The sequence below is a fragment of the Palaemon carinicauda genome, chromosome 17, assembly GCF_036898095.1.
Source record: "Palaemon carinicauda isolate YSFRI2023 chromosome 17, ASM3689809v2, whole genome shotgun sequence".
Taxonomy (NCBI): domain Eukaryota; kingdom Metazoa; phylum Arthropoda; class Malacostraca; order Decapoda; family Palaemonidae; genus Palaemon; species Palaemon carinicauda.
In genome coordinates, this window is record NC_090741.1 from 43,004,280 (window position 1) to 43,024,279 (window position 20,000).

Consider the following 20,000-nt stretch of genomic DNA (forward strand, 5'->3'; position numbering starts at 1 on the left):
ATTATTATTATTACTAGCCAAGCTACAACCCTAGTTGGAGAAGCAAGATGCTATAAGCATAGTTTATATGTGACTTATCTATTTTAACGTTATTACTGACCTTATGACCTTAAGATATTTCATATTCTCTATTCATTACTTCTTATACATAGTTTATTTAATTCCTTATTTCCTTCCCTCTCTGGGCTATTTTTCCCTGTAGGAGCCCTTGAGCCCATAACATCCTGCTTTTCCAACTAGGGTTGTAGCTTAGCTAATAATAATAATAATAATAATAATAATAATAATAATAATATTATTATTATTATTATTATTATTATTACTAGCCAAGCTACAACCCTAGTTGGAAAAGCAAGATGCTATAAGCATAGTTTATATGTGACTTATCTATTTTAACGTTATTACTGGCCTTGAGACCTTAAGATATTTCATATTCTCAATTCATTACTTCTTATACATAGTTTATTTAATTCCTTATTTCCTTTCCTCACACTCACAGGGCTATTTTTCCCTGTTGGAGCCCTTGAGGACATAACATCCTGCTTTTCCCACTAGGGTTGTAGCTTAGCTAATAATATCATTATTATTATTATTATTATTATTATTACTAGCCAAGCTACAACCCTAGTTGGAAAAGCAAGATACTATAAGGCCCAAGGGCTCCAACAGGGAAAAATAGCCCAGTGAGGAAAGGAAATAAGGAAATAAATAAATGATGAGAATAAATTAACAATATATCATTCTAAAAACAGTAACAGTATTATAATAATAATAATAATAATAATAATAATAATAATAATAATGGTTACCCTCCTTTTAATTCTAGTTTGTTTCGTATTAATGTTTCTTTCCAACCAAAGAATTTACTCTTATTCATTTCCCCCGTTTTCTCCTGAAGGTCGGCCGTATACGACGCCAGGCAGCGCACCTGCAAAATGATGCCGGAAACCAGACGAACCGATCCTGACAAATACGGGTTCAGGTCACGTGACGTGGAGTTCATGGAGAACCAGTGTGCTCCAGGTAAGGTGGTTTAGAATCTGGTCTCTCTCTCTCTCTCTCTCTCTCTCTCTCTCTCTCTCTCTCTCTCTCTCTCTCTCTCTCTCTCTCTCTCTTGGAAGTTAACTATTAACATATTGTAATCTATAAGATAACCTGTATGGTAACTGTGTTTATTCTATATTAATTATTTCTAATTTTAAAGATTAATCTGTGTTGACAAATACATAATTGCTATTATCATTACCATCTAATCTTCACAAGGATCCAGATTAAAGGGTTATTTTAGATATATAAACATTCATAAACACCCATTTATGAAAGAAGTTCCAAGTCAGTATTGTGTGACGGGCCGAGAGAGGCACTAAGGGGTCACCAATGTGACGGGCAGAGAGAGGCACTCCGTGGTCACCAATGTGACGGGCCGAGAGAGGCTGTGACTAAGAAGGCAGGACTCAGTTCAATCAGTTGCTTTCATCCTGCCTTCTTAGTCACAGCCTCTCTCGGCCCGTCACAATTGCCTGGTGCTTTAAAATAACATCGCAGCCACTTTAAAAACACTCAAGCTTGGTAAGAGTTTCTCTTTAAAGAAGTAGATTCTGAATTAAGTTCTTCGTGTCCACTACCTACATATTCTATCAGGTTCCCTGCAAACAGCTAGTAGCTTGAGTGCTAATTAAGCTAATAAGATAAAAAATAAAACCTTTTTGAGTGGGTATACCTTAATGTGGTCAAAGGGTTTGTGTATCTATGTCCTCTAAAATGTTAATTAAGCTTTCTTTGAGATTGTTCTTGCCCTTATAGATCCTCCAAACCTTTTGATATACATTATTATATACTTTTTTATTATTTTTGGTCCTCCATTTTGCCATTAAGCTTCCCTTCATATTTTTCCTCTCATTCTCAGGCCTCTAAGCCAACATTAAAGGTTTAAAGACCGCTCATGAATGGCAGAGGCAAGGAACAGTGGCACTGCCCTATCAAGCAGGACAATGCCCTAGAGACTGACCATATATACATATGATCAGCACCCAAGCCCCCTCTCTACCCAAGCTAGGACCAAGGAGGGCCAGACAATGGCTTCTGATGACTCAGCAGATAGATCTATAAGCTCCCCTTAACTCACAAGGATGGTGAGGTTGCAGCGATCAAAGGAACTAACGAGTTTGAGCAGGTCTGGAACCCCAGTCTGGCGTTCACCAGTCAGGGATGTTACCCCCCCCCCTCCCCGGGTTGACCTTAGATGTCAGGGGGGCCGGAAATCCTCAAATCCATCAATCATTCAGGAATGTTACCGCGTCGGTCAGCACAATCTTCCTTCTTACTTTACACTCGGTTTAAAGGTTTAAAGGTCGCTCATGAATAGCAGAGGCAAGGGACAATGACATTGCCCTAGCAAGCAGGACAATGCCCTAGAGACTGACGATATATACATATGATCAGCACTCAAGTCCCTCTCCACTAAAGCTAGGACCAAGGGGGGGGGGAGGCAATGGCTGCTGATGACTCAGCAGATAGACCTAAAGTCTCATCTAAACCCCCCCCCCCCCCCATCCTTAGCTCACAAGGAAGGTGAGATTGGAGCAACCAAAGAAACTAACGAGTTTGAGCGGGACTCGAACTCCCGTCTGGCAAACACCAGGCAGAGACGTTACCAATCAGACCAATCTTTCTTATTACTCTTTCTCTTGTTTTGTTGAAGTTTATATAGTTTAAATAGGAGATATTTATTTTTATGTTGTTAGTCTTCTTAAAATATTTAATTTTTCCTTGTTTCCTTTTCTCACTGGGCTATTTTCCCTGTTGGAACCCCTGGGCTTATAACATCCTGCTTTTCCAATCAGGGTTGTAGCTTAGCAAGTAATAATACTAATAATAATCTCATTCCAGGTCCTCCACCAAACCCTTAATAATCTCTATTTAATACCTTTCTAACCGTTCCAGATCCTCCAAACTGCGACTACGCCAACTTTGAAGGGCGCTTTTTGCCTTTCTTCGATAGGTTCTTCACCAACGTTTTCGATCCAGCGGAATGCAAACAGTACTGCGATGGAGAGAGAGACTTCACTTGTCGTAGCTACAACTTCCAGGTACAAACCATAGTCTCCTTTGATTCACGTCTCTGTGATATCAGTGGTCCTTTAATACAATTTGTTTACCATTACTATTTCAAGGAAAGCTGGACTTTGTTTATGTTACGGCTGTGTGTTCTCAGTGGGCTTATTTTAGTGTTTGCTTAGTACAAAAAAGAAAAAAAAAAGAAAAAAAAAATCCTAGTAGCCCCACATTGTCTTGTTTACTTTTTGTAAACTTTGTTTTAAATGAAAGCAGACAAAATTACCTACAATTTGGTATATCACACATAAACTGCAATTTGTGATGGGTCATTTCTCAGATATACTGGACTATTTGGGGCTTTGACCATGTGATATAGTTTGACAAGTCTAAATAATTTCCTTATTTACTTTTTTTTTAGGTTTTCATTAAACTTTGATTATCGTCTTTTAGTCCCTTGATTAATCTGCCACGAAACTTTGATATATCCATGTCTTAATTATTTATGATTTAGTTAGCTATCAATCTTTGATCATATAAAGAAGCAACATTTTACTTCTGAGAGAAATAAATTCTATGCATAGTTATAATGGAAAGGTCGCAGTGGCAATTAGACCTACGGGAAAAGTTGAGTATTTATGCATCAACATAAAGGATATCTAGACTTATATGATTACCCTTATCAAATCAGTGATTATTCATTAATGGTATAAACTGCATAAGAGGTCTCTCAGAAAAGGCAGACCTTGAGTTTATTTTATTTTATTCTATTTTTATACAATACCTTTTAAAATCCCCCAAATACCGCAAAGACTAATAACCAAGTTTAAATTGTATATTAGTCTATATAATTTATTTCATTAAACGTACACCATATGTCAATACCAAAGTAACTCCTTAAATTTGAAATAGTTCAAATAGGAATAAAGAAATATAAAGTCTATTCCAGGCATATGCGATTAGGAATGTTCCTCCAGTCTATCTATTCTAATAAAGATTTTCAAATGCAGACACTGTTGGGGGAAGATAGTTTATATTTTCAGTTAGACCACTTTCAAATTGAAACTAATAAGTTTATAGCGCAGCTTATTCACATAAGCATAAGTGGATTCTTTGGAGCCCCTGGGCTTATAGCATCCTGCTTTTCCAACTAGGGTTGTAGCTTAGCAAGTAATAATAATAATAATAATAATAATAATAATAATAATAATAATGATAATAATAATAATAATAATAATAATAATAACAGTTAGAAAGGCAGGTGGTGCAATGCAGAAAGTTGAAATTCCAAAGATGTGTATGGAACTATCTGTATCTTTGAAGGACCCTTATATATTATTTTCTCTTATAAATGTTAATTTTTCCCTTATATATAACTTTCTCTTATAAATGTTAATGTTTCCCTTATATATCATTTTCTCTTATAAATGTTATTTTTTCCCTTATATATTATTTTCTCTTATAAATGTTATTTTTTCCCTTATATATTATTTTCTCTTATAAATGCTAATTTTTCCCTTATATATTATTTTCTCTTATAAATGTTAATTTTTCCCTTATATATTATTTTCTCTTATAAATGTTAAGTTTTCCCTTATATATCATTTTCTCTTATAAATGTTAATTTTTTCTTCCAAGTCCTTCCGAAGGGAATGTTCTTTGAGTTCAGACGACACTTTCACCGTTGGAGGACAAAATGCTCTCCAGGTTGAGAGGGATTACTTCTACTCTGAAAGAGCTGCTTGTAAGACAGGTAAGACTCTTATAGTCTTCGCTGTAATTATATATTTCTTCAGTCGTCACTTTTAAGCCATTAAGTATCAGCTGGTGACATTTACTTTATATTTCTGGTTTATTGATTGTCATACATTTACATCACACGTAGCCTTACTAGTCAGTATATATATATATATATATATATATATATATATATATATATATGTGTGTATGTATGTATATATATGTATATATATAAATATATATATATATATATATATATATATATATATATATATGCACACACATATATATACATACATATTTTATATATATATATATATACATACACATATATATATATACATTTATATATATATATACATTTATATATATACATACATATTATATATATACATATTTTATATATATGTGTGTGTGTGTTAAATTTTCTTTATGTCTACTGACCATTTCCCTCACCATTAACAATGTCTTTATTTACATTTTTCTCCATTGATCCACAGTCAAAGTCGATTGCACTCCAACGGACATGTTAGTGACCTTCACCTTCGGCACTGCATTTGAAGGCCGTGTGTACGCCACAGGCAATGCCCAGGCCTGCTTTGAGATGGGCAACCGACAGACACAGGTCGTCCTGCGAGTGCCTTTAGGCAACACATGTGGCACGCGAGAAGAGGTCAGTGGAAGGTTGAATGATTTCAAGTTCTAGGTTAATTCATGCTATTCTTTTAAGTGCTTGAAAAGATCAAAATAGGGAGGGCGTGCTAGCCATGTTGTGTTCTAAATATTGAAGTTTGCACCTGCTTCCAATGACTCGAGTCATTGATGAGGAGGACGTGAAAAAAATGCCTTAGCAAAGAAAATTCATTCAAAGAGGTAGACTATAATTTCAACTACTACTACTACTACTACTACTAGTACTAGTACTACTAATACTACTACTTATATTAATAATGATAATAATCTTGATGACTTGAACACCTAAAAAAAACTACATTGATTCATAAGTACACCAAGAAAAACGTTGTCTGGGCGATTTCTCTAATTTTTTACACACATGTAGGAGAGAGAGAGAGAGAGAGAGAGAGAGAGAGAGAGAGAGATCTGGAGCATTGAGTACTAATAATTTTAGCCAAGAAAGTAATACAAAGCAAAATCTATTTGAAGAAACATTTCTACCTTAGAATGAATGAATGAACCAGTGAATAGCTCACTGCATTTACCAAACATGGTTGCCTCTACAAGACTGAATCATCGGTATTGTCCTTCCTCTAGTTTAATGACTGCAGGTGAAACCAATTCCATTTGTCCCAATATGAAGGAATACAGATGAAGTGTGTCTACTACAGCCTCTGTAGAATAGTTTTGGTCTATTGATTTCTATTTAAACTCTAAATTAATTAATCATCTCCTTCAACAGACTAAAGGAAAGTTCGTCAACACCGTGGTCGTACAGCAGCACCCGCTGATCATGCAAGAGTCTGACAGGACCGTCAGAGTGGAGTGCTCCTTCGAAGCGGGTGACCAGACCGTCAGCTTCGCCCCGCAAGGGGGCGCTGGAAGGACAGGAGGTGGAATCGATATCAAGTAGGTTTTCCTTTTTTTATGTTGTTTCTGTCTAATAACAGATATTAATTTTCCTTAATGACAATATTAAGGAAAATAATTGTACTATCTATTGTCTTCAAGTAACAGGTTTTCACTTGCATTTATGACAATTAGGATTTTTACTTCATTTATTGTTGTTGCCATTATCAGATTTCCAGCCTTACTGGTATCAAAATATGCACCGACAGCTATCAAGAAATGTTTCTGTATTGTTAGTGTCGTATTCCTCATCAGTAGATCTGGTGTCCATCACAGTCACAGTGATATACTGAGCTCCAGATCTATGGCCACATTCTCTTAAGTATTTTAGAAGAGTCGGGTGTTTGTTGGGAGACACAGGAATGACTTTGATAAAGAGTATCTCATAATTCATATCAATCAGCAAGTCCACGTTGCAATTATCGTGGTGAGTGTTAGGTTCTATTATTTTCAGGATTCAAATCCTCCTTGGTAGTTTGGAGGATTTAGCTGTAGGGAAAACTACATACAGTACAGTAGTGTGATATTCCACTTTTCTACTTAGCTTGCCAGATGAATGATTTACTCTCTTATTACTAGAAAGCAAAATACAAAACGATACAGTGGTGGAGAATTATATGATTCATTTATTGTCACGAGGAACGGTCATCACATCAACAAAGCTAAAATGTAAACTCTTTATGTTGAAAGAGGCAGAGGACTTTCTTAAAATGGACCAATTTCCAAGAGACTTCTATAACACTGGAACATCACTGATAGAATTCCCTTGTGATGAAGTGTGGAGTAAGGTATCACTGAGAGACTCGTCTGGAGGGTATTATTTTGAGTTACTCTTCTTCAGACATCTGAAGAAATTATGAATCTTTGGTGGATTACCATCAAAGTATCGTATAAGATCTTCTGCAAGTGAGAGAAACTGTTTTAAAAGACATCTCTGTTGACATGCCTCATAATTTTCTGCACCTGAAGTCAGACGCATTTGATAGCTTGAAAGAATACAAGATTTGAAGATTTACCTTGAAAATATGGATACCATGAGAATCTTCCACAGACAAAGACAATATCTGGAGACAAACACTGGAAGCATATCTGCTTTAAATTTCCTGACCAAATCAAAAGTCAACACACCAGAGACAATACAGGGACAACTATCCTCCGTTCTGTACATTTTTTTTACACTTCTAAATTCCCTTATTCTCTTTAATACAGTCGACGGCATGGCACTGCAACTTATAATGATCTTGGGGGCCTCAAGGTGGAAATCAATCCAGAGGGGTAAAACAGTTCTGCCTTATGTTTGCTTTGTGCGCAGTGCCAGGTAGCTGAAATTTCTGTAGTGAACCACATTGAGCGAATCACATTTAAAGTTATTTTCTATTGCAGTATTGGCTGTGCACGCTGATACACTGCTTTTGTTTACATCACGTTATATGATATTGCTTTATAACTATCATCATCACAATAGTTATCAGGCAAAGCAACAACACCTATTAGCCAAAGCAAGTAGAAACTTCACTACATCAGTTACCAGACAAAGCAAGTAGAAACTTCACTACATCAGTTACCAGACAAAGCAAGTAGAAATTTCATTGCATCAGTTATCAGGCAAAGCAAGTAGAAATTTCATTGCATCAGCTATCAGGCAAAGCAAGTAGAAACTTCACTACATCAGTTACCAGACAAAGCAAGTAGAAACCTCATTGCATCAGTTATCAAGCAAAGCTAGTAGAAACTTCATTGCATCAGCTATCAGGCAAAGCAAGTAGAAACTTCATTGCATCAGCTATCAGGCAAAGCAAGTAGAAACTTCACTACATCAGTTACCAGACAAAGCAAGTAGAAACTTCACTACATCAGTTACCAGACAAAGCAAGTAGAAACTTCATTGCATCAGTTATCAGGCAAAGCAAGTAGAAATTTCATTGCATCAGCTATCAGGCAAAGCAAGTAGAAACTTCACTACATCAGTTACCAGACAAAGCAACTAGAAACCTCATTGCATCAGTTATCAGGCAAAGCAAGTAGAAACTTCATTACAACACCTATCAGCCAAAGCAAGTAGAAACTTCACTACATCAGTTACCAGACAAAGCAAGTAGAAACTTCATTGCATCAGCTATCAGGCAAAGCAAGCAGAAACATTATAACATCAGCTATCAGGCAAGGCAAGCAGAAACATAACATCAGCTATTAGGCAAAGCAAGTAGAAATTTCATTACATCAGTATCAAGCAAAGCAAATGAATAAACTTGATTACATCAGGTACCAAGAAAAGGAAAAACAAACTTACTTACATCAACTCCTCAGCAAAGCAATTAGACATTCCATTACATTAGCTATCAGACAAAGGAAACGGAAGCTCTATTACATCAACTACAAAGTAGAGCAAATAGAAACCACATTTTATCAGCAATAAGGCAAAACAAGCAAAGGGTCATACCATCAGGTACCAGGCAAAGGCTATAGAAATTCTCTTATATCCACTTAGAAAAAACTGTACATTAACAATTAAAAAGAAACCGCAATGCAGCATACATACCTAGATCATTTGGATGCATGTCTTGTTTTTTACTCACACATGACCCCTGAAATATCAGCTAACATGACATCATTTACCCCCAACTTGAGCAAACCCAGGGATTGACCACCCAGTCTTCCTATTATTATTATTATTATTATTATTATTATTATTATTATTATTAGCTAAACGGCAAACCTAATTGGAAACGAATCCGGATGCTATAAGCCCAAAGGCTCCAAAAGGGGAAATAGCCCAGTGAGGTAATGAAATGGAGAAACAATATAAAAATATAACATAAAATATCTTATGATCAGTTATGTAAAATAGATCTGTCGTATAAAACTATGAAAAGGCTTATGTCAGCCTGTTCAACATGAAAACATTCGCTGCAAGTTTGAGTATCTGAAGTTTCACCAATTCAACTGCCTGATTAGGAAGATCCTTCCATAATCTGGTCACAGCTGGAATAAAACTTCTGGAATACTGTACAGCATTGAGCCTTATGATTGAGAAGGCATGACCGTTAGCACTAACTTTTACCTAATACTACGTATAGGATGTTACAGTCTGGAAAGACCGGAATGCAAAGGACTGTCACAATTATGGAATATCATATAACATGCATAATTAACTAGTTACTGTCACCTGCTTTTTTCCTAACTAAGGAATTGGCCCAGAATTCCCAGATAACTGGTTTGCGACTCCAGAACTCCAATCACAATTTAAGAGTATAACTAAATAACATTTGGGTATAATTCTTGTTGATTTCAACCTAACCCATAAATTACACGACGAATCTAGAAACGCATAACTTGACATTGCAAAGTTAAAGACTTGTCCAAGGAGCATATATATTAAATTACAAGCTTTTCCCCCCAGAACTTATTTTCCAACTTGGAATTCATGGCAATTCAGTCTATGCAAAATGGCATTATACTCATGCAACATTGCAACAGCTAATAAAAAGCACCAAAGTGTTAACACAGGAGGTTTGTATTGTTACACAGGCCCTATTATGACATCCTTACTAAGGCTTACATACCACCTCTCTAGCTTAGCATAGTTGTATCACCACTAAAGAGGAAGTATGAAGTCCTGAAACTATAAATGATACTGATACGTCTTCTAAATTGTGGTTTCATCATATCAACGAAGGCAAACTACCATTCTCCTATTATTTTTTTTTTTTTTTTTTTTTTGAGGGGGGGGGTTTCCGCCATGTAGCCTAAATTTGAAAAACTGCTTACCCTTTGTAGTGATTTGTGCATTTCCATGTGCTTTTGAAAACTAAGCGGTTTATCCGTGCTTTCAAAACGATATATGAAATTAACGTTTGAATCAAAATAAAAACATTTACTTTTTAAGGAGAGCACACTCCATACACCTTCCTCTGTATCTTACCTTGACAGCTGTAAGAAAGTTCAGGATCAAGCTATGATATGTTGGGCTGTAGATACCATATTTGAAGGAGTGTGGTAGGAACCTTTATGGTTTTCAATTCTTTATGGAGAGGTCAAATGGCCTTACAAGTAAGGCTTAGGTAACCTGCAAATAAAGAAACATAAAAGTGAATAAATAAGTAAATTAATAAAATATCAATGTATTTGTATGTTAACCAATGTGCTGAATTAAAGGTTACCTTAAGTACTGTCATGGGTTTGGCTATATACTTAATTTAATTAGTAATTTAGATCTCAAATAGTGCATAAATAACCTTTTTTTCTGAAAGGTCAGAATTTCCATCTTTAATATGTATCATAGCAGTCTAATATTTCATGTAATTAACCAAAATCATGCTTTCATTCGTAAAATCTAACCATGTGTTAACTCAGGTTTAGACATTTTTTCAGACTGCCATTAAACATAATATTTTATGTTGAGAATTCAAAATCTGAAAAATCTATAATTTGATATTATTATTCACTAATCTTCAACTTCATAAAGATTATCTTAATTAATTTAACCTAATAAATATACTTGAAGACTTAGTTTTATAAAGTCATAAAATTAGCAAATCCTTTTGGAAACTTGGAAAACCCAACTTTTCGTTACCAATTTTCTTTATGGAAGAAATTAATACTAAGAATTTTTTCTAAATATATTTAGAGAAAAATTTATCATGCAAACCAATCTTTCTTACAACTTATGATTTAAAAAAAAAATTCTTTTGCAAACAAAGTCCTATTTTAGATATTGTTTCAACTCATACTTTTACCAATTTTCTTTATGAAAGAAATTAATACTAAGAACTTTTTCAAAATACATTTAGTGAAAAATTTATTGTGCAAATCAATCTTTCCTACAACTTATAATTTTATTAAAAAATCTTTCACAAAGTCCTATTTGAGATTTTGTTGCAACTCATACATAAAATATTATTGTTATTATCTTAGCTTTTAAATGTCATAATAAGCATCATTATCAATAATTCCATATTTTACCCTTCATTATTTCATCTGGTCTATAAGTTTGTATCAGAATTATAAAGCATTAAAATTAATCTTTTTTCCCGCTGCTCTTTATAAAAAAAAACCCAAAGTTCCAAGGAACACGAACTAGCCACCAATTTCATAACTGGCTTCAGTAAGAGAATTGATAACATAACAAGGTAAGAGTTTTTAATCTTGGGAAATCAATCATTTAACCATTTTAAACCTGATTCAGCATGAGAAGGTGTTCACTATAACGATGTTATTCAAGATGCAATTGACCAGGTTCGACAAGACCCGAGGAATGTTTTTAAAAAATATATTTCCTTGAAAAAAAAATATGATTTAAAAAAATACAATATAATTAAGGTAAGACGGAATGTTTTTTTTATTATCAATAAGTATTTCAATGGGTAAAATACTTTTCAGAGCAAAGTAATATATATAAATGACCATATATAATCTAAATTCTCTGGTCTTGTGGGGTGGTATTTTATGCCTTATTTCAGCTTCTGCGTCTGTGTGGTGTCTTTTGTTGAAAAAAAAAAAACTGTTTGTGACAGTATACTGTTTGTATATATTGATGTGTATACCCATGTACATGCTTATTCTGTCCTACACTGGATTTGAAATATCTACATGACGATGACGTATATTCTTTGTTTCCTTTTTTATTTTTGTTTTATATATATATATATATACATATATATACTTATATATATACATATATAATATATATACGGTATATACATATATATATATATATATATATATATATGTATATATATACTTATATATATATATATATGTATATATATATACACATATACATATATATGTATACACATATACATATATATATATATATATATATATATATATATATATATATCTCACATCGACTGTGTATATCACAAGGGCTATTTTCTCCTTTCCATAGGGCTTATCTAAAGGGCATTGTGGTTTTGAGTTCTTACGAAACGAACAAGGTCCTGTATCTTGAATACATTAAGGGATAAAATACCTCCTGTCTCTCCCTTTCAAATGCTATCCTCGCATGAAGTGGAATTGTCTCGGTTAGAATAGCTTAGTCAGAATGTAATATATATATATATATATATATATATATATATATATATATATATATGATTATATATATACATAAGCATATATGTATATATATGCATATATACATATATATATGCATATGTGTATACATATGTATATATATACATATATATATATATATATATATATATATATGCATATATGTATACATATATATATATATATATACATATATATATGTATATATATATATTTACATATATATATGTATATATATATATATATATATATATACAATATATATATATATATATATATATATATATATATACATATATAGTTTCTTTGGGATCTTGGCCATCTATGTGACTCACTGCCCATCGCATGGGCCTCCTAATGGATGTTGCAAGTTTCTAAAACAACAGAATGTATACATGTGTATAGATTCATGCAACAAACATTGTAAGTCTGGTATGAGTGGCAGTGAGACACAATGAGGCTGTGAAATATGTCATTAGTTGTGGTAGAAATGAAATTGAACTGAATCCTTCTATGTCTTCTGTCTCTCTTGTCTTAAACAGTGAATTAGGTATTTGGTAGTTAGATGACTTTGGAGGTCGCATTCAAAAAGGTATAAAAAAATCTAATAATCAGTCTTGAGATGGTGAATGCAAGGAAAATTTGTGGTCTATGTTTGAAGTAAAGGTGTCTGGGTTGAGTTCAGTTATCATCAGAATAGATGATAATTCTAGTGCCCAACCACGGCAGTGGCCACCCCAGTAAACATCCCAAACTCACGGTCCCGGGATGGGATCGATCTGCTGCCTTGAAAATGCTAAGCAAACACGTTACCACTATACTAGGCAGAAGTCTATCGTACAAAAACGAAGTATTATAAAAAAAATAGAAGATAAATCGTCATCACAAGACTTAATGCACAAGGGAAAAGTAGAACAAATAATCGTAGTTTAGATAAGTAATTATAAAGCATATTTCTGCTATGCTGCATAGTATGTATATAAAATTTGACAGTACAAATCTCTATAAAATACAATAAAAATATTATTTAGATGTCAACAAGCGTCAAAGTTTTATCGTTGCCCATCAAGAGTTGATTAGCATTAGGAGACAGACACATGATGATTATTCAAAATAAGTTTTGTCATTGCAAGTTTCCCCCATGAAGCGATTTCATCGACATACTTTGTAGCCACAATTAAATAAGTTACAGTATTTCAATGGAAGGATAAGAAAAATCTTATTTTGTAAGTACACAGACACCGTTAAGTCCCCTTTAAAGACAGAAGATTCTTATTTGATTTTAACTGAGGCAGAAATTGAAAGAGAAAAGTTTAAGAAGTTGGACAGATAGGACAAAGGTTTACATATTATCCCTACAAGAGCGAATGCATGACCTTATAAGAGACCAGTAACACTTGTAAAAGTTAAGAAATTGTGTAATATAACACTAAATAACGGATTAAGATGACATTACTCTTGTATACCACGTTGTAAACACTGATTCTCGATTAGTTAGACATTTTTATACTAATTAGTAAGACACAACGAATCACTGAATGCTGAGACCTCTGAAAGGAATAAAGATTAATCAAAAATGTAAAAAAATTTAGAATTACAGAATCGAAGATATCAAACTATGATTCACAATGAAGACTGCAAAAGCAGAGACAAGAAAACGACTTCACCTTTACCACTGGACATCCTAAAAACAAATATTATATTAAACTTCAATATCAAACCTACTAAAACAAATTACATAACCATCAGACTGATAGAAAATATTGAAATGAGTTTCGCCATAGGATCTACAGATCCAAGGAAGCTAGAATGTTTATCATCTTTAGACCTTCCGTTTAAAATCATTACAAAAATGCTGCATCAGCATTTGACCTGAGATGCAAATCAATCAGCTGATTCTTCCTCATTAGATTTACATGAGCACTGAAATCAGATTATTCTTAACCGTTTCATTTACAGAAACAAAGAAATATTTTTACCATTTGAATTACAGAAGCAAAGAAATCAGATTATTCGTCACTATTTGACTTACATTAAGTATAAAAAGAGTATTATACCCTTTACCATTTGGCCTAGAAAACAAAAATATCAAAATATTCTACATTCGACTTCCAGAAGCAAAGACATCAGACTATTCTTGAGCCTTTGACGATCAGAAAAAGATTCTCCATCATCTGACTTACAGAAGCAAAGAAATGGTTACTCTTTGCAATTAACTTACAGAAACAAAGTAATAAGACTATACTTAACCCTTAAGACTTACTATACGAATGCATAATATTCAGGCATCTCTCTAGCTAGGCACAGTTGATTATATAACTGAAATCAAACTTACTTAGTGTATATATCTTCCTTGTAAATTCTTAGTTATTGTTTTGGTTTCTGAGCACAAATATGTTTTGCAATCTCTTTTGGAATCTCAGTTTCTGGACATACAAGGATTCTGTTGCCTGTTCAAATGGTTATGTATTCTTCGCCTTTTGTTATATTTGTTGGATCAAATCATGTTATTGTTGTTATTATTGTTGTTATTCTTATAGTATCATTACTTGGGCTGGATGTTGAGATTTGTCATCATTTGCAATAGATGAGTTAGAGAAGTATATGTTTTAGATTATTATTATTATTATTATTATTAACAGCTTAACCATCTAGAATAATTATAATCACTATAGTTACTTCCATGTTAATACTATTACCAATACCAAATGCCCTTTAGAAACCCTTTGAATATTTAAATCCTATCAATCAAATCCTTAACCTATTCCTTCTCATGCGCCTTCTCCGACACCACCTCCTTCCCTCGTATATCTTGAAACGTACATCACTATGTAAACAATATTTTGTAAACAATATTTAGTAAACAATCTGTAAGGTATAACCTAATACATCCTCTCCTGACATCATCTTGGCATCCCCCATCCTCAGTTCCGCCTTCCGCCCTGGTGGAGAGAACGACATCATCAGAAACACTGCCCCGACTCCGACGGTGCGCATGCGCATCTACAAAGCCAACGACCAGGAGGCCAACAACGTAGACCTTGGCGAGCTTCTGACCCTCAAGATCGAGATGGAGCAGCAGTCAGCCTTCGCCATCTTCGCGCGTAACTTGGAGGCGCGAACAGACAACGGCGAACTTATGACTCTCATCGATAACATTGGGTATGACATGGGTGGCCTGGTTTTAGCTGAAATCTTAGAGAAATCTCTTTTATTTCTGTAGTGTTTGAGAAATCTCTTATATTGCCGTAACTTTGGAGGAATTATATTGCTGCAGTGATGGAGAAATCTCTTAGATTTCTGTAGCTTTGGGGGAATCCCTAATATTATTGTAGTGTTGGAGAAATCTCTTAGATTGCTGTAGCTTTGGAGGAATCTCTTATATTGCTGTAGTGTGGGAGAAATCTCTTAGATTTCCGTAGTGTTGGAGAAATCCCTTGTATTTGCTGTAGTGTTGGAGAAATGTCTTATATGGCTGTAGTGTTGGCGAAATCTCTTAGATTTCTGTAGCTTTGGAGGAATCCCTTACATTGCTGTAGTGTTAGAGAAATTTCTTATATTGCTGTAGTGTTGGAGAAATCTTATATATTGCTGTAGTGTTGGAGAAATTTCTTATATTATTGTAGTGTTGGAAAAATTTCTTATATTGCTGTAGTGTTGGAGAAATGTCTTACATGGCTGTAGTGTTGGAGAAATCCCTTATATTGCTGTAGTGGTGGAGAAATTTCTTATATTGCTGTAGTGTTACAGAAATCTCTTATATATCTGCAATGTTAGAGAAATCTCTAATATTTCTGTGGTATGAACAAATCTCCTTTAGTTCTGTAGTATTGGAGAAATCTCATAGATTTCTGTAGTATTGGAGAGAAATTTCTAATATTTCTGCAGTGTTGGCAAAATCTCATAAACTGCTGTAGTGTCAGAGAGAAATCTCTCAATATTTCTGCAGTGTTGAAGAAATCTCTTTTATTGCTGAAGTCTTGGAGGAATCTTTTCTACTGCTTTAGTGACGGAGAAATTTCTTAAACTGCTGAAGTGTTAGAGAAATCACTCAAATTGTTGTAGTGTTGGAGAAATCTCTTCTATAGCTAAATTGGTGCAGAAATCTTTGATATTTCTGGAGTGTTCGAGTCCCTTTCATGTTGATTATATTTTTGGAGATTCAATTGATACGGTGTGTTCTTGCAACTAATCCCATGCTATTCAGCAATATCTATTTTAATGCATCAAGTAAAAACATAGATTAATTAAATAATGTTGTAATATATTGCCTTTTAGAAATACATCATAATTATATTTTTCCTCTTAAAAAAAATAAACGGATGAACATTACTAGGCAAAGTATGTTTTCTTCTTCAAACATAATACAAGTAAAATTAAATATTGCATCATTAACGTATTATCTTTTCATTTCTTTCATTCTCCCTGATTACAATACGCTAGTTAATCAGTTCCTCTTCTTCTGTTTCTCCCTCAATCCGCCAGATGTCCTCGGTATCCCAACATCTTCCCAGAGCTCTTGGTGGAGGACAGGACGAAGAATCTCTACGCCAACTTCAAGGCTTTCAGGTTCCCCTCGACTGCCAGGGTGAACTTCGTGGCCACTGTGAGGTTCTGCCAGGAGGCCTGCGACCCGGTAAGAGATTTGGGGATCTCGACAATAGAGGCTCTGTACTTCATCTTTGCTTTATGAATTGATTCATGGGATTTGGGGCAGTTGGTCCAGTGTTGGGGTAGGGGAGGCCATTCCGCGAAGATGTGCAACTGGGGGCAAACCTTGCCTGTTGATTCTTGACATATCTAATCACAAATGTATCTTAAAAAATTAAATTACGTTTAATTAAATTCCCAAGTTTTACACTTTTCACATTAACAGTTAATAATAACGAACACATTCGTTACTTAAATTCACATAAGAATAAACACATCCGTATCTAACTCACTTCTCCACTTTCCCAAGTTATTTAAATTCGGTAAAAATATTTATCCAGCCAAGTCTTCACTAGATGTCTTTTCTTAACCCAAATCTTTCCTTATCGGTAGTTTAACTACTTGGTAGTTAAGATCTGCTTCTGAAATAAATCTGAAAATGCCGCTAGCATTGTATGACACATCATGTCCAAGAATCTTGGCAAGGATGAACCTGCCATCCTCACTCCGAGCCTCAAACAGATATCTTGTTCTTTCTGTGCTTTTAAGTGGGACATTCATTCAACAAATGCTTAACTATTTGGTAGATGTATGGCAGGATTCCTTTCACAGGAAAGGCATCACCACACTCTATCAATTCCATCCTTATCAGCAAATCCTTTCACAGGAAAGGCACCACCACACTCTATCAATTCCATCATTATCTGCAAAGATGAAATCACACCTTCACATTTACAACGTCCTATCCCATTTCCTTAGGTCAACTGCGGAGGAGGCGTCGTGTCCTACGGCAGGCGTCGCCGTCGTGCAGTGAACATGACGCTCTTCGACGCCGAGAACTACAATTACCACGACGAGCAAGACGAGGACGAGGACTACCTCTCGGAAAATGTTACCGAGGTCAAACTTCACTTCTCGGCTGATGGCACTACAGAGGGTAGCTATACCTACAGCTTTGCGCCTCTCAGAGGAACACCGGGCACTCAGGATAAGTCTACGGAGGATGAGACTGCTACGGAAGCTATCAAGTAAGAATAAACAATTAAAATAGATTCATTTCAAAAACGAAAAAACAAATAAGAAATCTCCACTTCTGGACTTAATAATTTGAACAATACTTTGAACATAAATAACAATAAAGCAAAACGAGTGAGCGTTCTGTATTATTCTAGCGATTAAATGCATTATTCATAATAATCATAATTTACATTATATTTACGAAATTTAAATACAATTCAATCTTTTCAGTACATAGATTATTTTTATCTATCTTAGACTTTCTTTGATAGGCTTCAACTTTTCATGATTTTCCTTTTAAGGTTCTACATTCACTAATCCTTTATTTCTGTTCATTTTTCCGCGCTACAGTGTAGGGTCATCTTCATCCTCTTATAAATCCTACAATTCCCTAATAACTTCTTAAACAATTTTCTTTTCCTCGATATTTCTCATCCATTTTTCAATCTCAATTCACGGATCATTATAGTTCCTTAAAGGCTTCTTAAAATGTCATTGTTAATATGCCTCTTTTTAAATCATATAAATCTTTACTTCATTACTCTCTCAATATCATGTAATCCCCGAATGAACTGAAAATAACTATATAATTCTATATAAAAATAATCCCAAGTACTGTGTATATACTGTATATGAATACACTACATTGTATATACCTTCTGTGTAATATAGGGCATATGTGTTTTGTGTATACTCAGTTCTTTAAAGCTTCTCATAAAAATTTTACTTTATTATCACATTATAAATCTCAGAATATATTAATTTCCTTTAATATATTAATGAAATCCTTATAATTCTTGCCAAATGTTTCAAGTTTCCATTAAACAAATTCATAACTTTATAAAAAAACAAATTTAATATCTTTTGTTTTCTCCCTAATCTCTTAATATTTAATTCTTACCTAAATCATATTTGTTTTATGAAGGAATAAGTCTTTAATGTTTACTATGCATTTTATACCCTTCTACTTCCAATATCACTAAATATCTCAAACATTTGAAATGTCTTTTCTTATCATCTCATATTCAGCAAATTTCCAAAAATCTTTTAATCCCCCCCCCCCTTTATTAATGAATAATCGGATATTAAGGTCTATTATAAACATTTTATAAAGAATCATAAATCAATAAGAGTACTGCAAATTCATTTAATATTTCCATAAAATTTCCGGTCATTAAATTCCTTCTCATAAACGTTTCAATCCCTCTTAATTCCGCCCCAAATCTCTTTTAAACGTAAACAGAACCACCAAACGTTCTGTGCCCTTCTCCTCCACCTCTCCTGCCACGAGTGGTAGGACGTCTCGCTCTACGGCGCCCCAAATTCCCACCAACGGAACCACCCCGAAGTCAGAGGACAGGGCGACCACCGAGAAGGGCCCGAGCAAGCCTGATATGCCCAGTGATATACCTGTGGCACTTTCTGTAAGGATTATATTTTCTTCTGTATTAGTTATGATAAACATGAAAGAGGTCACATTAGCCTGTTTAAATTAAATGAATTATTACATTAATTATATTAGTATGGTGGTTGTCTAGTCATTTTTGAGACAAAAACAGCCTTTTAAACATTTTCCTGAGTCAGAAATGACACTAAAAATTTTCAGAGATAAAAATAACACTAATAATTATCCAGAGATATAAGTAAACATTTAAATATTTTCCAGAGATAATAATTGCCTTAAAAATTTTCCAGAGACAATAAAATACGTTTAAAATTTTCCAGAGACAAAAAAATAAAGCCTTTAAAAAATTCCAGACAAAAGAAAACTTTAAAAAATTCCAGAGAAAAAATTAACCCTTTCAAAATCATCCAGAGACAAAAATAACACTAAAACTTTTCAGAGACAAAAATAACCCTTTAAAAATTATCCAGAGAATAAAAAATACACTAAAATA

The 20,000-nt window shown here is 34.0% G+C and overlaps 1 protein-coding gene across 1 annotated transcript in view; it reads left to right on the forward strand.

Moving 5' to 3' along the window:
- Positions 1 to 20,000, forward strand: part of LOC137656708 (uncharacterized) — a 137,439-nt gene that overhangs the window by 107,267 nt on the left and 10,172 nt on the right. The window contains exons 26-35 of the mRNA XM_068390929.1: positions 899 to 1,023; positions 2,944 to 3,089; positions 4,693 to 4,807; positions 5,295 to 5,467; positions 6,212 to 6,378; positions 11,439 to 11,507; positions 15,364 to 15,597; positions 16,921 to 17,071; positions 17,845 to 18,113; positions 19,346 to 19,526. Coding sequence (XP_068247030.1) covers positions 899 to 1,023; positions 2,944 to 3,089; positions 4,693 to 4,807; positions 5,295 to 5,467; positions 6,212 to 6,378; positions 11,439 to 11,507; positions 15,364 to 15,597; positions 16,921 to 17,071; positions 17,845 to 18,113; positions 19,346 to 19,526 — 1,630 coding nt within the window. The remainder of the gene's footprint in view (positions 1 to 898; positions 1,024 to 2,943; positions 3,090 to 4,692; positions 4,808 to 5,294; positions 5,468 to 6,211; positions 6,379 to 11,438; positions 11,508 to 15,363; positions 15,598 to 16,920; positions 17,072 to 17,844; positions 18,114 to 19,345; positions 19,527 to 20,000) is intronic.